Source organism: Callionymus lyra, chromosome 19 (genome assembly GCF_982586985.1).
Source record: "Callionymus lyra chromosome 19, fCalLyr1.hap1.1, whole genome shotgun sequence".
In the NCBI taxonomy this organism is placed as follows: domain Eukaryota; kingdom Metazoa; phylum Chordata; class Actinopteri; order Syngnathiformes; family Callionymidae; genus Callionymus; species Callionymus lyra.
The window spans coordinates 12571008-12592533 of record NC_141836.1 but is presented as its reverse complement, the minus strand read 5'-3'; the positions used below and the strand labels follow the sequence as shown (position 1 = coordinate 12592533).

General features: G+C 37.0%; 3 protein-coding genes across 4 annotated transcripts; 2 read left to right on the top strand and 1 right to left on the bottom strand.

Moving 5' to 3' along the window:
- Positions 1-3752: 3752 nt before the first annotated feature.
- gss (glutathione synthetase) lies at positions 3753-10470 on the bottom strand. Its single transcript, XM_087782100.1, has 13 exons — positions 10364-10470; positions 9711-9852; positions 8552-8697; positions 8391-8466; positions 8180-8319; positions 7108-7224; positions 6744-6824; positions 6510-6587; positions 6358-6427; positions 6022-6216; positions 5876-5957; positions 5619-5799; positions 3753-4882 (listed from the first exon to the last, which is right to left on the bottom strand). The coding sequence occupies exons 2-13, from the start codon at positions 9840-9842 to the stop codon at positions 4759-4761; spliced, it is 1422 nt and encodes a 473-aa protein (XP_087638226.1). The 5' UTR covers positions 9843-9852; positions 10364-10470; the 3' UTR covers positions 3753-4758.
- A 1667-nt stretch (positions 10471-12137) lies between these two features.
- LOC148059548 (homeodomain-interacting protein kinase 2-like) lies at positions 12138-16735 on the top strand. 2 transcript variants are annotated; one of them, XM_087781656.1, is made up of 9 exons: positions 12138-12315; positions 13129-13310; positions 13400-13591; positions 13653-13831; positions 13894-14017; positions 14087-14206; positions 14277-14372; positions 16379-16560; positions 16649-16735. In XM_087781656.1, exons 1-8 carry the CDS (start codon positions 12162-12164, stop codon positions 16556-16558), a joined length of 1227 nt encoding a protein of 408 aa, XP_087637782.1. In that variant the 5' UTR covers positions 12138-12161; the 3' UTR covers positions 16559-16560; positions 16649-16735. The 2 variants fall into 2 exon arrangements, with proteins under 2 accessions (XP_087637782.1, XP_087637783.1); XM_087781657.1 differs by lacking the exon at positions 12138-12315 and having other exon boundaries at positions 13262-13305.
- Positions 16736-18181: 1446 nt separating this feature from the next.
- Positions 18182-20849, top strand: LOC148059547 (U8 snoRNA-decapping enzyme). Its single transcript, XM_087781376.1, has 5 exons — positions 18182-18255; positions 18337-18468; positions 18543-18583; positions 19976-20204; positions 20278-20849. Exons 2-5 carry the CDS (start codon positions 18337-18339, stop codon positions 20506-20508), a joined length of 633 nt encoding a protein of 210 aa, XP_087637502.1. The 5' UTR covers positions 18182-18255; the 3' UTR covers positions 20509-20849.
- Positions 20850-21526: the final 677 nt, after the last annotated feature.

Genomic DNA, 21526 nt, shown 5'->3' with positions numbered 1-21526 from the left:
ATCTCATGATTTTCACTTTAAAATTAAACTTAGAAATCGGAATTTAATTTAAAAGTTCTCATTTTAAAGTGTAAATTCTGATATTAAAGTAAGAACTCTATAGAATTCTGGGATTTAACTCAGAATTCAGATTTTTAATCTTTAAGACTTAAATGTTAGATTTTAAGCTCAGAATTTTCACTTTTAGCCTGAATTTTTAACTTGATCTCAGAATTTCCAACTTTAAAGTCAGATTTCTCACTTCAATCCCAGAATAATAACTTGTATTTTATGATTTCCACCTTAAAGTGAGACTTAAAAGTCATAATTTAATCTAGAGTTCTCATTTAAATTGTGAACTGAATTAAAGTCAGAACTGCACAGAATTCTGGGATGTTAGTCAGAATACTTTCTTGCGTAGGCTGAGGTGAAAGGTGACGCTGACGCTGCTGTCATCAACGTTATTGTCCATCAACACCAGAATATCTCCGACTGTTTCCTCACTGATGCACATTGTTCACTAAAGCAGAGGAAACATGTGAATGTTTCTAAAACAGGCTCCATCACTTTTCCTGCAGCTTATTTTAGAACAAGGTTTCCTCAGTTGTGTGTGTTTGTGTGTGTGTCACGAGGAGGAATGTTCTTTTATGACTTCCACGCCACCGTCACTCCATGCCTTGCTCAAGGACTCCTGACTTTTTTTTCTAGAGGAAACTCTGCATCGAGAGAGAAACGTGACACTGATGTTCTGCTTCATTTGTTCATTTGTTTGATATTAGTTTTGCTGAAGAAATGTTTGAACTTTATCTTGACTTTACTGCCTCAACCCAAGGTCACCTCACTGTGTACCTGAAGTTTATCTGACGACCATGTGATTCACTGTTTGGAGTGTGTAGGTGTGTGTGTGTCCATGTGTGTATTTGTCTGTTTGCCTGTGTGGATGTGTGTCTGTCAGTCTATGTGTGTTTTATTTGTCTGTGTATGCGTGCGTGTCTGTGTGTGTCTCTGTGAGCCTGTGTGTATGTCTATGTGTGGTTATGTTTCTTAAGTGTGTGTGTGTGTTTGCGTGTGTGTGTGTGTGTGTGAGAGAGAGTTTAGGTTTATGTGTAGGTGTGTGTGTGTTTGCGTGTGTGTGAGAGAGTTTAGGTTTATGTGTAGGTGTGTGTGTGTTTGCGTGTGTGAGAGAGTTTAGGTTTATGTGTAGGTGTGTTTGCATGTGAGAGAGTGTGTAGATGTGTGTGTGTGCATGAGTTTAGGTGTGTGTAGATGTGTGTGTGTGTGTGTGGGTGTGTGCATGAGTTTAGGTTTGTGTGTGCGTGCGTGAGAGTTTGTGTTTATGTGTGTGTGTGAATGTGTGTTTATGTGTGTGTGAATGTGTGTTTAGATGTGGGTGTGTGTGTGTGTGTGTGTGTGTGTTTAGGTGTGTGTGTGTGTGCATCCAAGAGTGATCGTTGACTATAAAACCATGTAATCCAAGAGCACTATCAGCCGACACAGGAAGTGACCATAAACGGGGTTGAAGGTCGCGCTGACATTGATCCGGTGTAAGGTTCTCTAACTGCTGTCACTCAAAGCTTGGCTCTCGTCCAATCACAGGAGGGTTTGCCGAGCACTGGAGACAAACTGGGATAAGTTTCGATTTCACTGAAGCCTGGCTGGTGATTCCTGTAAACGCTCCGAGTCAAAACAAAATTTGGGCAACACGTGGAATCTTGACCCGTTGTTTCCACGAGTTCAAAGCATGTCAGTTGTTTATTTACACGAGCGAACAAACAGGAAGTTGATGTTGTTGCTAATAGAGCGGTGACGTCATCCGTCGCGATCCTGGTTCAGGGACAGAAAAAGAGACTTAAGATCCTGCTCCACGGGGCTAGAGAGCGCGGTGACAGTGACCCACTTCCATCCTGCCCTGACCCACATCCTGACCCACATCCTGACCCGGGCCCTTCAGCCGCTCGCCCTAATCCAGTGGCCAGGAGAGGGAGAGAGAGAGAGAGAGAGGTTGGCAGGCTTGTGTGACGGTCGCGGCTGCAGCTTGAAACGTGAGCGCGTGCATAAGACTAGCAACAGTGGAACTCGTGTCAGAACCCAGAGGAGCCCTGGGATCAGCTGACGCCGTCCTGGTTTGACTGCAGCACATGATCCTCGTTTGACTTCACTGTCACGCTGGATTTATGGTCACATGACTCGCTCAGCACTATGTAACATGTTCAGTAACGAGGCTTTTGTTTTGAAACCACCGTTTCCTAATTACTTTATGTGAACGGGCCGGAGACGACACTTGCATTCATTTCTAATAAGTTTTTTTTTTTAAACGTGTAAGAATATGTTCATCATCTATAGAAGTGGTTTTCCAATTCACAGAAAAATATAATTTGTATATTTTATGTTGTATTTTGTCCATTTTTTGTTTTGAAATATTAGCTTGTGACACTTTCAGTCAAGTTTAGTAAATAAAAACAAAAAACATGTAATCTATTGAAAATGAGCAAAACATGAAAACTACATGATTTATTTTACCGTTTATATATGAAGGTTGGTCCTTAAATATAATTGGTTTAAAACAGAATCATTTAACTATGAAAATAAAAGTGTATTTATTTATTGAAAACGATTTTCTTGAATTTAAATGATTAGCTTTTGACTTGGGGGTGATTCTTGCAAAAAGAAAAAGAGAAATTTGGGATATATTTCTTATTTAATATTTAGAAAATGTTTTTTATTTATTATTATTATTTAATTCCAAGCACAAATAAACAGATAAAGCTGCTTTACAATCTCACGATCATCAGATAATTGAAGAAGGATCTACGACCAGACAAGGCTGCTTCTCTCTTTTAAAATACCTCTCACAGTTGGTTTAGTTACTTGTATAAACTATGCCACATGTCTTCCGTGACCCTTGACCCAGACTGGAAACCATCAAAATGACGTTGAAATCAATGTTGACAAATAAAAAAGGAGTTAAGAATTAAGGGTTTTAGATAAATTCAGCAGTCTGAATTCAACACAATTTAACGTTGATTTTTTTTTTCATTTATATATACTTTATTCTCTTTAATACAGTGAAAAAGAAGAATTTTGTTGAACGTGTTGCAACTGCAACTATTTGTTTAATTCTAGTCAAATGTGTTATTTCCTGCGTTGTTTCTTTACACGTGGATTTTGTAATTTAGATTTTTTACTTCCATGACCTGAGATGAACTCGCTCTGCCCAAAGATTAATTTGCATTTACCGCCACCTGGTGGTCGTTTTTTAAATCATGGAGCATGGACTCAATATAAAATAATAAAAAAATGTATTTATTAGACTTTAGGGATAATAATGATGCTAATGATTGTGATTGATTGAAAAATAATAGAATTATTAAAGAAAATATTCTGTTTAGTATTTAAAGAAAGATGAGACTTTTAGAATTACCCTTTAACGTCTTGGAAAGTTTGGCATCAACCTGATAAAAAAATATATATATATATAATAACTATTGACTCTGCTTTAAGATCTGTAGACATGCGCGTGACCTCAAAAATGTATTCTTTGCGCAGAATTCTTTGTTTTTTAGTAGCCGAATAGCGCTACTGCCACCTGCTGTCTGATATAAGTCATTGCGGTCAATAGTTTTTCTACACACCAATGATACTCGTTATACATATATTATCATAATATATATAACATTTTAAATAATAGCTTTCTACAAACAACTGTTATTTACGAATGGTTTCAGTCTGACATTTCCACTCAATTAAAAAAAAAAACAACAACTGTAAAATGTACATTGCATACCTCTGCCAAGGAGTTTATTAGATATAACTCTATAAAACACAAAATACAATCATTATACTCGTTTTTGTTTGTTAAATAAACGAAGGCTGATTATAATGAAATGTTTTTATTAATTAACTCAAGAGATACCAGTGAAAAAACAGCTTAGAAAAGTTCAGGCACCAGGTTACATACAATGAAAGCCACCTTAAAAAAAAAAGGTCACTCGTGTGTCACAAAAATATAAAAGTCAGGTGAAGCAACTTATTCTGGATTTGAATAATATATATTTATTGCACGGAAACAAACCAGCTCAACTTCCAGGTTTTATTTCTCCAATTATTTTTGCTTAAAAGTGTCACCAGAACATCATCTATGCAGGCAAGTGTAATATATATCGCTATGGAAACAGACTAATAACCATCAAGGGAAACAGTTATTCCTGTAATAACCAGTTAAGGTATGAGGATCATTTCATCCGAGTTGCTTTGCTAACAACAGTGAAAACTAACCTGGCTCACCAGTGGTTTGTGGTCCTGTTAGTGGTCAACTTGTATTTGAGAAATAAAGATTCCCCGAATTTCATTAAAGATTTAAGATGCTTTTTTAAATAATTCATTTAGATTGCTGCTCTAGTAGAAGAACTCACATTTCACCGATCATTAAATCTCTTCACTGGCTGTCAGTTTCTTTCAGGATCCATTTTTCTGGTTCTTACTTTCAGAGCAATTCATGGTCAGCCTTTTATAGTATATAGTTTTAACTGTGTATTGTTTTTGATTGTTTAAGCGCTTTGTGACCCTGGTCTAGAAAGGCGCTTTAAAAATAACCATTACTTACTTACTTATTCCATAATATTCAATAATTATCCATTATTCCCATGGAATGTGTCAAGAATTAAAAATGTTCTTAAAAACAAGTGGAATGCTACTTAATCCCTCAAAATAAATCAAAATTTAAAACCAATCTCAAGTTCAATAAAGCTTCACGAGGAGACTTTGGTTTTGGAGCAGGAATCAGAACAGAAGAGGATTGTCCAGAACCGCTACTCCAGCAGCGACGCCGCCATCCTGGTGCTCGGTGCTTTTGGTTCTGAGCAGATGTCCAGCGAACTCGTTCATCACCATGTCGTCGTCTTTCCTGCGACGACACAAAGACTTTCAAAGTACAAAATAGGTTCTTTTTGTTTGAAAGGACATCAGTGCCACAAGAATATTCATTATTATTATTGAAATGTTGTTGCTTTTAATTATCTTTTAGCATTTTAATTTAATGTTTTATATTGAAATGTATTTTCTTATCTCTGGGTCAAAGTGACCCATTGGCTTCCAGAAATACATATGCAGCGGAGAAGGTTGGTCACGTTCACCCTACGACAACACAAGGGATACCACAAACACATTTTCTCATGGGCCTTCAGGTCACCTTGACCCTAAAATTACACAAAGTTTAGTAATTGACTTTAAAAATGAATGATAAGAGTTTGATATTCAAATTCCAACCATTCATAATACATTTTCTAAATGTTTTTATTATTATTTTATTTAATTCTTAGTCCTTGAAATTCATCATCAATGTACAAATGTTGTGTTGGTGTGTTCGACTATATATAATATGAATTTAAAAGACTACAAATACCAAAATTGGGAATTTAGAAAATTAATTTCTTGATTTTACTCTACGAGTAGAAAAATGTAATTCAATTTTTTTTAAATTCAATGAAATATTATTACAACATTTCAATTTTGAATTAAAAACGTAAAAGAAAAGACATGGCACTGATATCCTCCCATAGTTTTGGACAGGATTATAAAAGATAGCAGCATTCCGAGATGATTTTTACCATTTGGCTGCAGTTTCTCATAAATCAACTCACCTGACGTAAACTCCGAAAACTCCCAACTCGCTGACGCAGCTGCTTATCTTGACGGGGGCGTCTCTTCTTAGGAGGCAGTTGTCGACCGGCGCCGGGCGGAGCTTCTCCATCAGAATGTAGGCGTTCCTGTCGTCGGTGTTCTTCAGCGTCGCACAGATCTCTGAGCCATAGATGTTGTTTCCTGTGAAAAGATAAAATGCATCTTAAAAATATGACTAGTCCTTGTTGTTTTTGCCAACATATCTCCTGTGACAAACCTCCTCCCTCTCGCTGAGGCTTCAGAACAAAGCGGTCCGGTGATTCCAGAGCCATCTGAACTGCTTTGTCACCCTCTGGACCCTAAATCCCAGCAAAAGCCCGAGTCAGCACATAACAGTACGTATACAGCCGGGATCAGACTCACTTGGTCCAGCGTGTAGAGTCCGGCAAACGTGGCTCTTATTTGCTGCACTGCTTGAGGCTGGTCCGGGAAGAATCGCTCCAGAACTCCAGGCTGGGCTAAAACCTGCTGGACCTTCTTGGTGCCGACCAGTTGATTGCAGATATCTGGACACTTGACCGCCCGAGCGCGCTCCATCATGAGCCGACACTCCCAGTCCTGAAACAAATCAACCATTTGAAAAAAAAGAATTTCATTGTGAAAGAAACTGGCAGCCAATGCAGAGTTTTAAGGGATCGGGGAAATGCGAGTTCTCCTACTGGAGCAAACAACAAACCAGTTACTCATTCACTCTCATACCTTCTCAGAGGTGTAGTGTTGTGGATCGTATCCGTTCCTGAAGTACAGTACAGCAACCTCCTTGCCCTCACTTTAAAAAAAAAATAAAATAAGAATTGTATTTAACTCATGGAATATTTTTAAAAATCAATAAACTCCGATATTTCACTTACACAAAGAGTCTTTTATCCTCGTCCAGGACGCCCGTTTTATGTACATCACGAAATCTCCTTCTAATGGTGCGAATGTTTCTGTCGAGAAATATCACTTTATTGAAGATAAAAGTCTTTAATAATCTTTAGACGGACGGATCGTGAGAACGATGTTGAACCATTGGGGTAAATCCCTTTTGGAAATTGTGGCGGAAGGAAAACGATAATACTGACTGAAGTATAAATGTTTCTTACTTCGCCCAAATTTCATTCTCCACATAGCGGTGGTCGAAGATGTTCCTCTGCTCCTCTTCGACCACGAAAACGACGATCGCCCTGAAACGACAACCATCCGTGAGTCGGAACTCACTCTTGTCAACATTCGTTTTTAAAGGGAGATTAAAAGTGAAATAAGTCACATGGTGAAAACACTTAATTGCCTCCAACTACCTGCAATATTCTCGCAGTAATATACCGTTTGTCTGACTAGTACTTGTGTCAAACTCTGGATAATCGTCTTGAAATCAAAGTAGATTCATGTTGATATTGTGACAGATTAAGAAGAACAAATTCAGAGATCGAAGATCTTTTGAGCCTCAAACACATTTTGATGGTTTACTTCTCTGATCCGTAGAGCTCCCAGGCTTTGATGATGGCCTTGGCCAGTCCCTTCGCCGGGTTGTTGTCCAGGATTCTCTGACTGTCCTCGTTTCTGCCGGCCACCCGGAGAACATGTCTGCGCAGCCATGGAGATTCAAATATTCATTAGGAAAAGTGTTTTTTCTTGACACTGAAAACTGGAAAGGTTGCCCTTCATTCTTTTAACGGTTAATTTTTCAAACCGTTTTCCTCCCTGATGAATTAATGGCAATTATAAATATATAGATACGTTTAAAATGGAGCTTGTTGACAATAGGAAGTATATCAGTGCCATCATAATATTGAATAGTTGAATTTAAAATGTTAAAACTTCTTTTGAAACATTGTTTTTTTAAGCTCATTATTATTTAAAATGTAAAGAAATGTTGATTAAATAATTCATGCAAATATTGAATTGTTTTGGTGGCATTTCATTAGTTTTTTTTTTTTTTTGAGTTACATATTTTAATTCTAATAATTCAAAAACAAAATGTCAAAATTCATTATTGTTTAACTTTAAATTCAAAAAATAAATGTTTGTATAATAGTGCCAAAGTGATTGGCCGAAATATATGGAATTTAAAAAGCTAGGAATTTTAAATAAAATTGTACGCTCTAAGGTAAAGAAATCCAGTTATTCCAAAAATTAACTTTTTTTGGAATAACTGGATTACTTTAAATCAAATTCTTCCACTCTTCCTCCAACCTTTTCAATATAACCTTTAAATATTGAATTCAATTTAAAAAAAAAGTAATAATGAAAGTAAAGGATTTTGATAGCAATGATGTAGCTGCAAACAGTTTCACTCTGAGTCATTCTTCCTGTGTTTATATAGTTTGGCTTTCACTTTCATTTCACTTCCTGTCTTTGTTTTTCTCCCATTAAATTTGTCAAGAAAATTAACTGATCTGAAAAAGAAAATCAAGAATATTTTGCACATATGAATCTTCGAACTTTAACGTTTTTGAGTTTGTGATCAGTTTGATCATCTGGAAAATCATCGTACAAATAACGACATAAGTTTGAGTCGCACATTAATCGACAAACGTACCGATGGATATCCGGAGTGGTTGCTGAAAGACCTCCGAAACTAGCAGCAATAGTGTTGATCTCCACCTGCTTCACGGACGTGGATCCGTCCTCCTTCTGGTCCAACATGTAGTCGGACCGGTTGATGCCTAAAAAGACGGTCTGAGGTCGCGGCGACGGACGGACAGTTAGAAGAAGACCTCGCGTGTAATCCTGTCCAGTCTCCAACTCACCTGAGACCTTCCTTCCTTCAGGATCTGTTGGTGGATCTTGAACAGTCTCGCCGTGAAGTCGTCGGCGGCGACGGTGCTGCACACACACACACCATCGTTCGTCAGGAAAATGTAGACACAGCGAGACATACCTTCAGGTGAAAACATCGCTCGTTCCTCACCTCGCCAGGGCTTCCTGCAGGAAGTCGGAATCTCGACTGATCTTGTCTATCAGGGTGTTGAAGAGCGGCTGGACCGCCACGGCCTGCTGGTACGCCGCTCTGGGAAAGGGTGTAGGGAAGAGTGTGAAGGGAGCGTACGACACCAACTAAACGGGGGGAGAAAAGAAAGATGCTCGTGAAAAATAAACAGATTATACAGTAGGTTTGGAAGGAAAACTAGCAGCTGGAGTGTTTATTCAAGTGAGTAGCGTCGCCAAAACTCAAACTACAACTATTCAGGAAACATTTTCTATAAGCATTCAACCGTTTTTACACGCGTAACCGATGCTTCCAACCGTCGTGTAACTAGATCGATTTTTGGATCTCCTTTTTATCCGCAGTTGTGCTGTATAACCACTAGAGGGATCTGTCTCGATTGAAACACATCCAACCTCATCTCTTCCAGCAGTTCGACAAAAAAAATATGTAATCTTGTAAACCACCTTCAAATGCTTAATTAAAGCCAACATAGCAGATCTCAGAGTTTCATTTATTGTTATTTCCTCAAAAAGTGCGTCTTATACAAGTATTCATTTTGGCTGTACTAACTGATCTCAAGCCGATATTATGATGTACACAGTAGTGATGGTCTGACGAAGCTTCATGAAACAGTGTCATGTTGTTTAGAGGTCAGTAGGTGGCGCCATTAGTTAAAAAATGATGTGATGTTTCATTAGAACAGTTGTTCGAAACAAAGAGTGCAGAGACCGCCATCTAGTGGACTCTATGGAAAATAATGACACTGCTTCATGAAGCTTCATCAGACCATCACTAGTACATAAACTCAGAAATCTGCCAAAGTGTTGGTAAAGTACGAAGCCACATCGCGAGTCATTGCAGTATTTATCCATGATTGTCATAGTATTACATAGTCAGGAGCCTCATGGAGTAAAACTATGAAGCAGGACTATGTTTAGTAATTCAAGAACATTTTTATCCCCTGTATAAGTACAATAAACATTATGTATGAAACACAAGTATGTGTTTAATGTGTGTGTTTGTTCAATAAATAATTGTTGTACTGGACGTGCGAGTCGTTGCCGCTGTCAAATTGACTCAAAAATTGACTCAAAACACACAAGCCTCATTGGTCAACAGCAAAAATCTATTTCGGACTCACCTCAGATGCGTTTGGAGATTCTTTGACCCTCATTAAAACCCCTTTTATTAGGGCCATGTCTTTTGCCACTTCAGCCAGATGATCCAGCAGCTCGCTGCTCTTCATCACTTCCTCTGGTACCGCTCGCTCCATCGTGACAGATCTATGGAATATATTTTTTTTAAAAAAGTAGGATATTACAGAAGAGCAGGTGCGAGATTTTTAATTTATTTCAACAAAACCATAATAGTTTAATGTTTGGCTCTACTTATTGTTTTTTAACAACTCCTCAACACAGTTGCTTTCGATTGGGTTTACAGGGTTGGAACAAAAACCTGCACCACCTGGCCCTTTGAGGACCGCTTTGAAGACCCCTGGTCTATATATTCAGGTTCAGCAGGTTTTTAACTATATTTGAGCAAAGTTTAATGTATTTGTACTGTGGGAATTTTGATCTAAGTTCAGTGTATTAATGTCAATCTTAATATAGAAAACAAAACAATGCATGTCAAACAGAAATCTCAAAACGTTCCAGGTAAATAGAAATAAATGTAAAATAGAGAGAGAAGGGGTTACGAGATCGTGTTTTTAGACGCGTGTAAACGTTGCTAGTTTGCTCATCGGATACTCGGAAATGACTAATGTCGACATGTTACAAATCCTGCAGACCTTACCTTTGTCCAGGTGATCCTCAGAGCCTTTAAAAAGTTGTGCTCAGCTCGGTCTCTTTAGCGTGAATGAAAGCTAGTGGCCGTGTGTTCCTCTGATAGTACGCGATGACGTCACACGCAGAAAACGCCAACCTTTTTTAAAAAAAACAAATACTGGACAGAACTTGAACTGTAACATTTAAGGACACTTTCTACCACAAATGAATCATTTATATTAACAAAAAGACTAAAAGAATAATTTCCCAAGCATCAGCCCGCCTGCCATTTCTGAAGAAACACGTGACTTCCACTCCACAACTGAATGTGTTCCGGGCTCCATGTGATGACGCCGCTGATTGGCTGAACCGTGTTTCACTAAAACTACACACTTGTAACTTTACAATGGAATATAAACACCCAAGTGATTAAAACGGATTAGCAAACGCATAGCTGTTCTAATTACAAGGCGAAAATGTTGAAATGGATAAGATAATCGGAAGTTTAAAAAGTGGCATGGGAAACGGTTCAGCCAATCAGCGTCGTCGTCGCATGTAGCCCGGACACATTCGGTCAGGGTGGAAGTCATATGGGTCTTTTTGTTTTTAAAATGTTGAACGTGTTGTTCAAAGTGTCTTCTAATCGCTCAGTTCAAGTTCTTTTCATACATTAAAAAAGTTTTTAAAACGTTTGCATGTCACGTAAAAGTGCCCGGACCGAAATAGTAGGGCGGAGAGTAGTGTGACGTCATGCACGGAAGTAAAGAAACCGCTGAGCGGTCATGACTTGTGCATATTTTCAACATAACATAATAGTATTATATAACTGTGAATTAGATCTTTTGTAAAAGGAAATAAATATAAATGTTTATCAATATAAGATTCTGTCAATGTTAAAATAAATAATTTAATAAATATACATTTTACATCGAATATTCTCTAATGTCTCATAACTTTTTGTTGTTATTTAACACAAGATTGACATGAACAAGCAAGTGTAACTAAAAAAAAAGAATGGAAAAGAAAATTGCATTTACATTAATGCAAGCACATTTAAGTTTAGCAGGGAATAAAAGGCAAAACATAATTCGAAATAGAAAAAGGTAAACCAGAGACTTAAATAGAGAAAAATATTTTTATATAATATATTTTGATCAACTTTTAATTTATAAGGTTCCCCTCTCTCTTTTGTACCCAAAGTTATGCATTTTGAAAACCTACAAAACATGAAAAACGTTGTCTGCAATGTCCATAATTTACCCAAAAATATGCACTACTAATTGTTATGTATTGCAATATTTTATTATTGTATTTATACATTATAATACCATATATTATCGTACTTACACTTTACCTATGACGAAACGTGATAGAACAGAATTAAGCGAAATCTTTTATTTAGTCTTTATTTTCTTAATAAGATCAAAAATTGTATTGGAGTAGTAAAAGTGGAATTAAAAAAAGAAATTAAACTGTTAATATAATAATAATAAAAATCATTATATAACCACTTCAGATGCCGAGGCTCACGCATGCGCTATAGAGCGTAGATTCAACACGTTTCTATGGAAACGTAAACAGCGAAAAAACGATGGATGTTTCATACACGGATCAACTGACCGTATCTGTGTGTACAACACAAATATTCAACTTGTTTAAGTTCTGTTATTTAACGCAACTTTTCAAAGTGCTCTTCTAGTGACGTAACATAGTATCTCTGTCCAGCCAGAACCGAGCCGATATAAAGCACTTTAATGGCTGCAGTCGAGTGGACGTGAGAACGACCACCGTCACAAAAAAAACAAACCCGCTGAGAGAATAATTTAATGAACGATCCCTTCAGTACCTCGACCCTTACGAGTGGTTCTCCACTTCTGTCCTCGTCCTCGTTGTTCGAGACGATGGACTTGTTCGTGTGTCAGCCCAGAATCCAACTCGTGCAGGAGCAGAGAAGACCTGCTCAAGTGTGCTGCCCTGCAAGTGAGCCCCCCAAAAAAATGTTTTTTTAATTCCATTTTTAATGAATTAGCTTTATGAATCCCAGGATATATTATAGTCAGCATCTTGGGATCAATAAAGATGTTAATGTAAGAAATATATTTCAGTTTGAGAGGCGGTATCGTCCAGTATGATAGTTATTGTAATAATTCATAAATAAATGTAAATTCAATATTTTCGAATTCATAGCCTCTTAAATTCAATATAAAATGTTGGTGTCATATTGACAACGTCAATTCATTGTTTTCGCACATATAGTTTGATAAACTAGTTACAATAATTCAAAAATGAATGTTCTAAATTCAATATTTTTGAATTCATAGCCTTTTAAATTCAATATAAATATGTCGGTGTCATATTGACAACGTCAATTCATTGTTTTCGCACATATAATTTGATTAATTTCTAGTTACAATAATTCAAAAGTAAATGGTCTAAATTCAATATTTGTGAATTCAAGGCCCTTTAAATCAATATAAAATATTGGTATAATAATGCTTTTATTAATGTAAAAGAAAAAAAATTACCTTATCCAAATTATTGAATTCAATTATTGGATGACACTGATACACTCGATCTACTACTATGATTTTTAATAAATTAACAAAGCAAAACGTACATTAAATATGTAATAATATGTATACAAACGTCTTGATGAATTAAGACACTTTAAATTACAATTAATATACTAAATAATAAATACTAAGTGTTCTAACTGAGGCTCTTTGGCGGTTAAAAAAAAATGTTGATGTTAAGTCCGAGCAGGCATTTGGAAAATATATCTTTCTTCAACAGAAACGCAAGCAGAGCTCCAACCAGGTCACATTCTGCACAGCAGCACAAACTCCTACAAAATCCAGGAGTACATCGGGGAGGGCACCTTTGGAAAAGTGGCCAAATGCTTGAGCCTCTCGACAGGAGAAGCCGTGGCGGTGAAGATCTTCTTTCAAGACACCGACTGCTTCCTTCAATGTGAGGTAGTTTTGTCCATTTTTTTTACGATATTTTCATCCGCGTCGATGCTGTAAATATGGGTAACGACATTTATTTTTTGGATGATGGGCAGCTGTCGATCCTAAAGCACATCAGCACCCTGGATTACGACAAAACCCACCTGGTGGAGTTCTTCGAGCATTTCCAATACATGGGCTACAGCTGCCTGGTGTTCGAGTTATTGGACAAAAGTATCTTCTGTGTACTTGAGGAGAACAACTGGAGCCCGTTGTCGCTCAAACAAATCCGCTGTGTCGCACAAGAGGTACGATTTTTTTTACTAACGCTACAGAAAAACACTTTTGAAACTTGTCTCCTCTTTTCAGCTCTTTTCGGCACTGGTCACTCTGAAGAGCCTCGGGGTCGTGCACGCCGACATCAAGCCGGATAACATCATGCTGGTGTGCGACCAGAGCGACCTCCGGGCCAAGCTGATCGACTTCGGAGTGGCGGTTCTTCTGTCCAAAATCAGGCACGGGATGATCATCCAGGCTCTGGGCTACAGGTGAGTTTAAATTCAGGATGTTCCTAAAGGTCACCTCAACTGTTTTTTTTTCTCCCCCTCAGAGCTCCAGAAGTGACCCTCGGCCTTCCTTTCACGGAGGCCGTGGACGTCTGGGCGGTGGGTTGCGTCCTGGCCTTCCTCTGTCTGGGCGACAACCTCTTCTCGAAGGACTGTGAATATCTGATGGTAAAGATGTGGTTGACAAAACCGAAGGAAGTTCTCGACGATGCTTAAGATTTGATCTCTTGAAATCAGATGAAGAACATCGTAGAACTGCTGGGTCAGCCAGAAGACCATCTGCTCCGCACCGGGTTGCACGCCAGGTTCTTCTTCGTCGAGGAGACGGGAGACGACGGCCACCGGTGGCGGCTTATGGTAGTGCACACCGACGCCACCGTACTGTTGCGTTTTTTGATCCGAAAGTCTTTCTCCTTCCATCGTTTAGACGCCAGAGGAATTTAAGATGAATAACTGTATAGAAGTGGAGCGGGAGTACAGATTCACCGCCCTGCCCTGGTCTCTGCGCGACCTCGCCAGAAAGGTACCTTTTCTCTCAAGTCTAGTGACCACGAAGACAAGGGTCATATTGTATTAGTTCTTATGGACAAACTATGTCAACGTAGAAGTCAAAGATGTTCTTGAGGTTTTGACTCGATACCGTATCCGACCTGATGCCGAGCCAGAGTATCCGTCTGTACCAAGGCTAGTAGTTTTAAGTTGCCCGAAGGCTGAGGAGATGTTTAGTAACCTTTCATCTGGAGTTCCAAACCCCACTGTTGAAGTTCTGAAGCATGCTGTGAAACAAGCCCACACAAGTGTGTAACCTCTGGGCAAATACATCTCACACATATTTAGGTTGTTTCGCAGTTTGAGAGACTGAGTCCAGACAGGCCCTGTATGGACTTATATAAGCGTGTTAAATTGATTTAATAATTTAGTTACATTTTCTCATTGAAAGTTTTATTTGCTTGTATTTTTTTTAATGAATTGATTATTTTTATACATAGAGTATGATAGTTATTGTAATCATTCATAAATAAATGTTGTGAATTCAATATTTTCGAATTCATAGCCTTTTAAATTCAATATAAAAAATGTTGGTATCATATTGACAACATCAATTTATTGTTTTCACACATATAGTTTGATCAACTAGTAACAATAATTCAAAAGTAAATGGTCTTAATTAAATATTTGTGAATTCAAAGCCCTTTAAATCAATATAAAATATTGGTATAATAATGCTATTATTAATGTAAATAAAAATTTCTATTTCCAAATTATTGAATTCAATTATTTAATAAAAACATACTCGACCTTTTTATCTAAAAGAAAATTGAATTCAGTTTTTAAAAAGGTTATTCAATGCTTAGAAAAACAATGCTTACTTTAAAAAATTTCAAAGTTTCAACATTTCAAAAGTCAAGTTCCACCTTTCAACATTTGGATGAGACTGACATACTCGACCTACTACTATGATATACTTCAAGTTCAAGTTCTTATATTTGTCAAATATACATGTATCAAGACATACAGCATAAATGAAATGGTGGTCCTCTCAGACCCACGATGCAAAACAAGAAGTAAACAAAAAAAAGGACATTAAAAATAAAATAATCAACAAAACTTAAATAATCAACCAATAAACAGAATATAAACAAAAAAGTTAATGCACAAGTAGTGCAAGAGGAGGTGAGATGGATGGTAGGACAGAGACATATGGTATGGGTATATGGTATGGGATTTCAACCACGCCAACCCAAAGAACGTGTTTCCACAACTCCACAAACTCATCAACCGCCCAACATGAGGTAACAATATCATGGACAACACAAAGGTGCCTACAAAGGTGGTCCCTTCCCCCATCTTGGAGCCTCGGACCACACCTCTGTTATGCTAATACCAGCATTCATATACTGGGTAGAAGTTAACAAACCAGCGAAAAGGCAAAATTCGCGTGTGGCCTGAGGGTTCTTCAGAAGCATTCTAGGACTTGAGAGCTGGAGACAAGATGGCTAACCTGTCACGAGGCATCAGCTCCACCTCTGAACCGGCTGAACGACATCTTCGCTCGCTTCCCGGCAAACAACAGCACCCCAGGCTCAGAAGACAACACCACCTCCTGAGGACCAGGTGCTCACGCTATCCCTAGAGAGTGTGAGGCGATGCCTCTGACGCACAAACCCACGGAAAGCCCAGAGTCCTGATAACATTCCTGGTCTGTGTCCTGAGGGACTGTGCCGAGGAGCTCACAGATGTTGTTGTCACCAACATCTTCAAGTCCTCACCGAGACAAGCTGTTGTCCCCACATGCCTTAAAGCCACCACCATGATCCCGGGTCCCGAAGAAGTCGTCCCCCCTCCAGCTACAACGACTACCGCCCCAAGGATGTGTGCTGAGCCCCCTCCTCTTCATCCTGCTGACCCAAGGAACGTTTAAATCCATGAGATTAATTTTCGATTCTCATAGAAATTGCATACCAACGAGATATTCTTTCAAAAGTGCGAGTAGAAGCCGACGTCTGAAGCCGTTTTCCAATCCTGCAGGTGCTTCCAGACAACGAGAGAGATTTAGGGGAGAAGAAGGCGTTCGTGGATCTCATGGAGAAGCTGCTCCAGATCAACAGCGGTCAGAGGATCACGGCGACGGACGCGCTGCAGCACCCCTTCATCACCAAGTCCTACCTGAGTCACGACGACACTTGGACTGTGCTGCCTCCTGAATGACCGTTTGTTTCTCATAGTTTCCCCCCCCAAGAGAACTCCTGGTCGGCCTCATTTGTTCACTGATGTCTTGTTTTTGGTCCTTTTTTTTAGGTACGACGACGAGTCTGACGAGTCCCTCCAGTCGTCGGTCATCACAACAGAAAGCCGTGTTAAAGACAAATGCAGCCGTTTCAGACAAATCTTCTCTTCTTTATGTTGTTTATGTCAGCAGCCCGGGCTCGACTGAACCCTCCGGTAATCTTGACCTTTCTATTGATCGTATACAATAGAATGTGCGTATATAGATTATAATGTATTTAGGTCTGCTGTTTTAAACCGTACCTAACTTAATGTTTTACAATTAAATAATTGATTGATGTAAATATAAAGTACAACCATTTGTAACTTAATTTACCTGAATTAACTTACTAATTTAATATTTATTTTATGTTTTTAGGTGCTCTGCAATATAATTATTTATTCCCTTTAAGGACTGTTTTAATCTTACCACACCAGCCTAAAAAACAGCAGTTTTTGAAGTTATAAATTTAAAACAAATATATTCTATTAGTAGAATAAGTATGTAAAATCAATTTATATAATATAAATTATAATTATATATATATATATAATCATTTATGTATTTACTCTAATGATAACATATTGCACTATTTTTAACTTATTTATATTTATCTTTTTTATACATTAATTATTAAATGCAATATTTAAAACGTTATTTATTTATTCTGTTTACACTATATTGCACTATTTTGAACTTATTAATATGTATATTTATACTGTTTATTTATACATTCACTCTGCTGTGTTTTTAACGGTTGCCAAGCAACGAAATTATGTTGCCAGTTTCACTGTGTTTTCCTTGCAATGACAATAAAAGAAAGTCTAAAGTCTAAAATAGTTTAGTTAATCCATCAGATTAATCTTAATTATTTTATATTCCCTGTCAAGTATTTACCTGTCTTTTTACTCTTTATTAATGAAACTTTAAACACACAATTCCCAATATAATCTGTTAAAATTGACAAAACTTTTGAGTTTTTAATATTAATAATTTTTCATGTAAACATCTTGTATTAAATTTAAAAAAAAAATCAACCATCATCTTCATTAATCAGAATGTATTATTATTAATGTTATGTTGTTTGAGAAAGAATGTAAGATCGTGAACGTAAGAAAATGAAATAAGATATTTAAAAAAACATGTTATTATTATAACTGTCTTTTCAGTGACCGGGAGGAAACAAGAATAGGAAGAAACCAGAGAAGACAAGCCAACGAGAAGCGCCGTCAATATGTGTTGTGGTTGGAAGTGGGTAAATCCCTGAAAGGGAAACACGGTGCACCGGAAGAACCCTGTGGGTGAAGGAAAATGAATGAAGAGAACCTGAAAAAAGAAGGATAGAATCGGACAATATCTTGCGACAAACATGTCTTAAGATGAAGATCAAATATCTTTGGAATAGAAGAGAAGTGTGATCACACACTGGAGAGGAAGCAGAACTACATGTTTTAAAAAAATATATATATTTAAGTTTAAAAAAAATAAAGTCTGTCACCCAGAATAAAACAACGTGTTGATTGAATCAGCTGCGATCCCACTCCGCTCCAGCAGAGGGGTGTCAAGTGTTTAGACAGAAAGTTGGAGAAGCTTTCTGTTTCATTATTGCCTCCGTGAGATCTTCCAACCCTGCATTCCGGTTCGTAAGAAAGTTAAAAATATATATGACGTGTTGTGAACAGAAATATTGTGCGCTGTGTTGTTTCCTGATATATTGCAGATGGCGAATCGTGTCATGTCCAGAGAAGAAGGGCTGAAGTACAGAGACCGTAAACACGCATGTCACGTGATGCTTTACTGCGATACGCGCACTTATCTATTCGGAAAGATTCCCATCAGACACATCATTCTGGTGAGCTCGTGCTCGTGCTCGTGCGTGTTGACGTTGCGTTGTGTGACCATGAGTTGTTGTCACTTCACTTTCAGATGCAGATGCGCTTTGACGGTCTGCTGGGTTTTCACGGCGGGTGAGTCTGTCCACGAGAGGTCGCTGTTTCATCGCGTCAATATTGAAGGATGGAATTCACGATATTTTATTTAAAATGATTCAAATATTATTGTTGTATATTTTCTATTTTATTTTATTTAAACAAAAATAAATACATATAATTGTCGTTAAATTGAAAGTTTAAATTCGTTTTTTTTTTTTAAATATTTGAATAAATAAGTAGATTATTTTCTAAATTAATAAATAATTTTATGCCGAGTAACGCATCTTTTTATTGCTATTGTTAGTGAAGGGTTCCACCAATAAGGAACCTACTTTGTTACGGTAGTGCAAATGTATATCATTAAAAAAGGAATCTTAATCTTTACACTTGTATTGTATCATCTTGTTCTTTCTCTTTGTTCTTGTTCTTATTTTATTTTTATTTATTTTTTATGAAAAATTGCTGTATTGCTGTGGATAATTGGAAAAAAAACAATTTCCAGAAGGAGACCTGCTGAGGGATCAATAAAGTCCTACCTAACCTTACCTAAATATAAATAAAATTACAATTTGACAATTTACATTGTACAGGAAGTGTGGACAGTAAGCTAGAGTCTTTAAGGGGCTGTTCATCAAAATATTGAATTCAGATGAATTATTAAATTATTAGACATGAAATATTAAACTGAGGGAGAAAAATTAATTAATTTTGAAAGAAATAACTCGATTGAAAAAATATATTCAACAACCATAATTTGTTTTAAAATTAAATTCAAATAAAAACAACCTTTCAATCTAGAAACGATTAAATTCAATTATCCAATGAAAAACAACTTGTGTTAACTCAAGGTGAGCTTGTTAATATTGACCCAGAGACAACACAAGGGATACCACAAACACATTTGTTTCCAGGCCATACGGTACAAATAATTAAATTATTTTTAAAAATGGTCCATGCTTAAAAAAGACGACACAAAACAATAGATAGATAATTTATTATTGTAATTATTTGAAATGAAATATTGAACTCTATGTGTAATAAAATACATATCATTTGAAAAAGGTTAATTTCTACATTAAATGATAATATAAAAAACACATTCAACCTTTTAAAATAGAAACGATTTAATTAAATTATTAAAAAACATGGTTCATGCTTAAAAAGGACCACAAAATCTCAGTTGGATCTTTTATTGTATGTATTTTGAGAAGAAAAAAAAACAACTGCAACCTTTCAAAATTAGTTTTAAAATTTAAGATTTGAAAACTATCCAATAATATGATGGCGTTATATATATACTTCCATATGAACAACTCCATAAGAAGAGCAATTTTTTAATTTTTTTAATTTCATGGATCCTAATTAACTGACGTCTGACATCTGTCGTCGTGTTCACTGAAGTTCACATAAATCAACTTCCTCCTGCAGACTCGTCGATCCATCCAGGGAGACACTGGAAGAGGGTCTGATGAGGGAATTGAAGGAGGAGCTCGGTCTCCACGTCCAAATCTCAGCGAAGCAACACGTGGAATGCAGTCATCAACCAAGACCCTCCTCCCCGGGTCTCATGACTCACTTCTACGTGAAGAAGATGGAAGAAAAGCAGATTCTGGAGGTGGAGATAGCTGCCGTATCAGCAAAAGACCACGGACAGGAGGTTTAAAAGTCTAATTTTTATCCCTTTCTTTCTGTTATTTAACTTATTTTGTCGCTCCCCGATCTTTATCCAGGTGCTGGGGATGGTTCGAGTTCCTTTCTACACCATGAAAGGCGGCGGCGGCCTCCCGCGGTTCCTGTCGCACTCGTTTATCGGCAACGCTCGCTCCCAGCTGATCGACCAGCTCCGGTGCCTCAATTTGGTCAGTGCAGGGGATCTGCAGGAAGCTCTCACAACATCCCAGAAAACTCAACAGGAGAGCAGAGAGAAGCTGCAGGCAGAGGTGACGAGGAGTCTGCTTTAAAACACACACACACCTTTGATTTTTCTTCTTAAATACATGCTTTTCCTGATATCTATCTCGAAGAATAGGTCAAACAAATTGCATAAAAACACGGCGTCTACTTCACATTGACTGCATTAAACAAGTTCTTACGCAATCTCTCAGTCACTTATTACGTTTTCCCTATTTCTTTTTATATAAACTCAACATCATTTTGACTTTTATATTATTTTATTCCTTCATTTTGTTGTTTATCGATACTTTGTGATGGGGTTTTTTGAATATTGTTTTATTACGTCAAACCATCGATTGATTTGATTGTACTGAACTCATTTGACATAAATAAAGAGAAAAAAAATGAACATGTTAATGTGAATTCATACATCTTAATGAGTCGTATCATAAAAATGTAAAATCATTTTAACCATCATGATCACTGTGCGTTCAAGTGTTCTGTGGCCTGTTGCAAATTAAAAATGAGTTTCTGCGAAAAGTGTCCGAAATCTACGATTTTAATGCTCGATTTTAATATGATTTACTATCTTTATAAAGTTTTTTATAATATATAGTTACTAATATAATTGCTAAACAACAGACCTAGGAAAAGTGTGCACATGCAGCCCTTTGAGTGTATTAATGTGGCCGTCAAGAGGTCAAAGATCATGTGGAATCTAACAATTGTATTCTGTATTTATTTGTACGATTCATTACTACTCTCTAAATATGTTATTTTAGGACCTTTGTCCTCAGCTTTTGTTTTTGTTTTGACTATTTATTGACCCTCAAAAAGATTTAAGTGAATATAAGATTATTATTTCCATGACATGATTTTATATCCAATTAAACTTCATTTTAGTTTAGATTTTATGACTTGATTTAATACTTTAGATGATTTAGATGATCCCCTCACAACAGTCACGTTATAAAAATGTAACTTTAACCTGTAAGATTAAGATATTTTTAATGATGTGAATCTTATTATTAACAAGAAGCAATCAGCATTTTTTTTTTTTAAATAAATAAAATGAGAAGTAGTCCA

Bases quoted from the DNA above. Each gene is read 5' to 3' on its own strand.
- gss (XM_087782100.1), bottom strand. From the start codon at position 9,842: ATGGAGCGAGCGGTACCAGAGGAAGTGATGAAGAGCAGCGAGCTGCTG. The intron at 8,698-9,710 runs GTGAGTCCGAAA...CCCCCCGTTTAG, and splicing joins AATCTCCAAACGCATCTGAG to TTGGTGTCGTACGCTCCCTT. The intron at 6,825-7,107 runs GTAAACCATCAA...TTGTCGTTTCAG, and splicing joins GAGCTCTACGGATCAGAGAA to GGCGATCGTCGTTTTCGTGG.
- LOC148059548 (XM_087781656.1), top strand. From the start codon at position 12,162: ATGAACGATCCCTTCAGTACCTCGACCCTTACGAGTGGTTCTCCACTT. The intron at 13,311-13,399 runs GTAGTTTTGTCC...GATGATGGGCAG, and splicing joins ACTGCTTCCTTCAATGTGAG to CTGTCGATCCTAAAGCACAT. The intron at 14,373-16,378 runs GTACCTTTTCTC...CCAATCCTGCAG, and splicing joins TGCGCGACCTCGCCAGAAAG to GTGCTTCCAGACAACGAGAG.
- LOC148059547 (XM_087781376.1), top strand. From the start codon at position 18,337: ATGGCGAATCGTGTCATGTCCAGAGAAGAAGGGCTGAAGTACAGAGAC. The intron at 18,584-19,975 runs GTGAGTCTGTCC...TTCCTCCTGCAG, and splicing joins CTGCTGGGTTTTCACGGCGG to ACTCGTCGATCCATCCAGGG. The intron at 20,205-20,277 runs GTTTAAAAGTCT...ATCTTTATCCAG, and splicing joins CAAAAGACCACGGACAGGAG to GTGCTGGGGATGGTTCGAGT.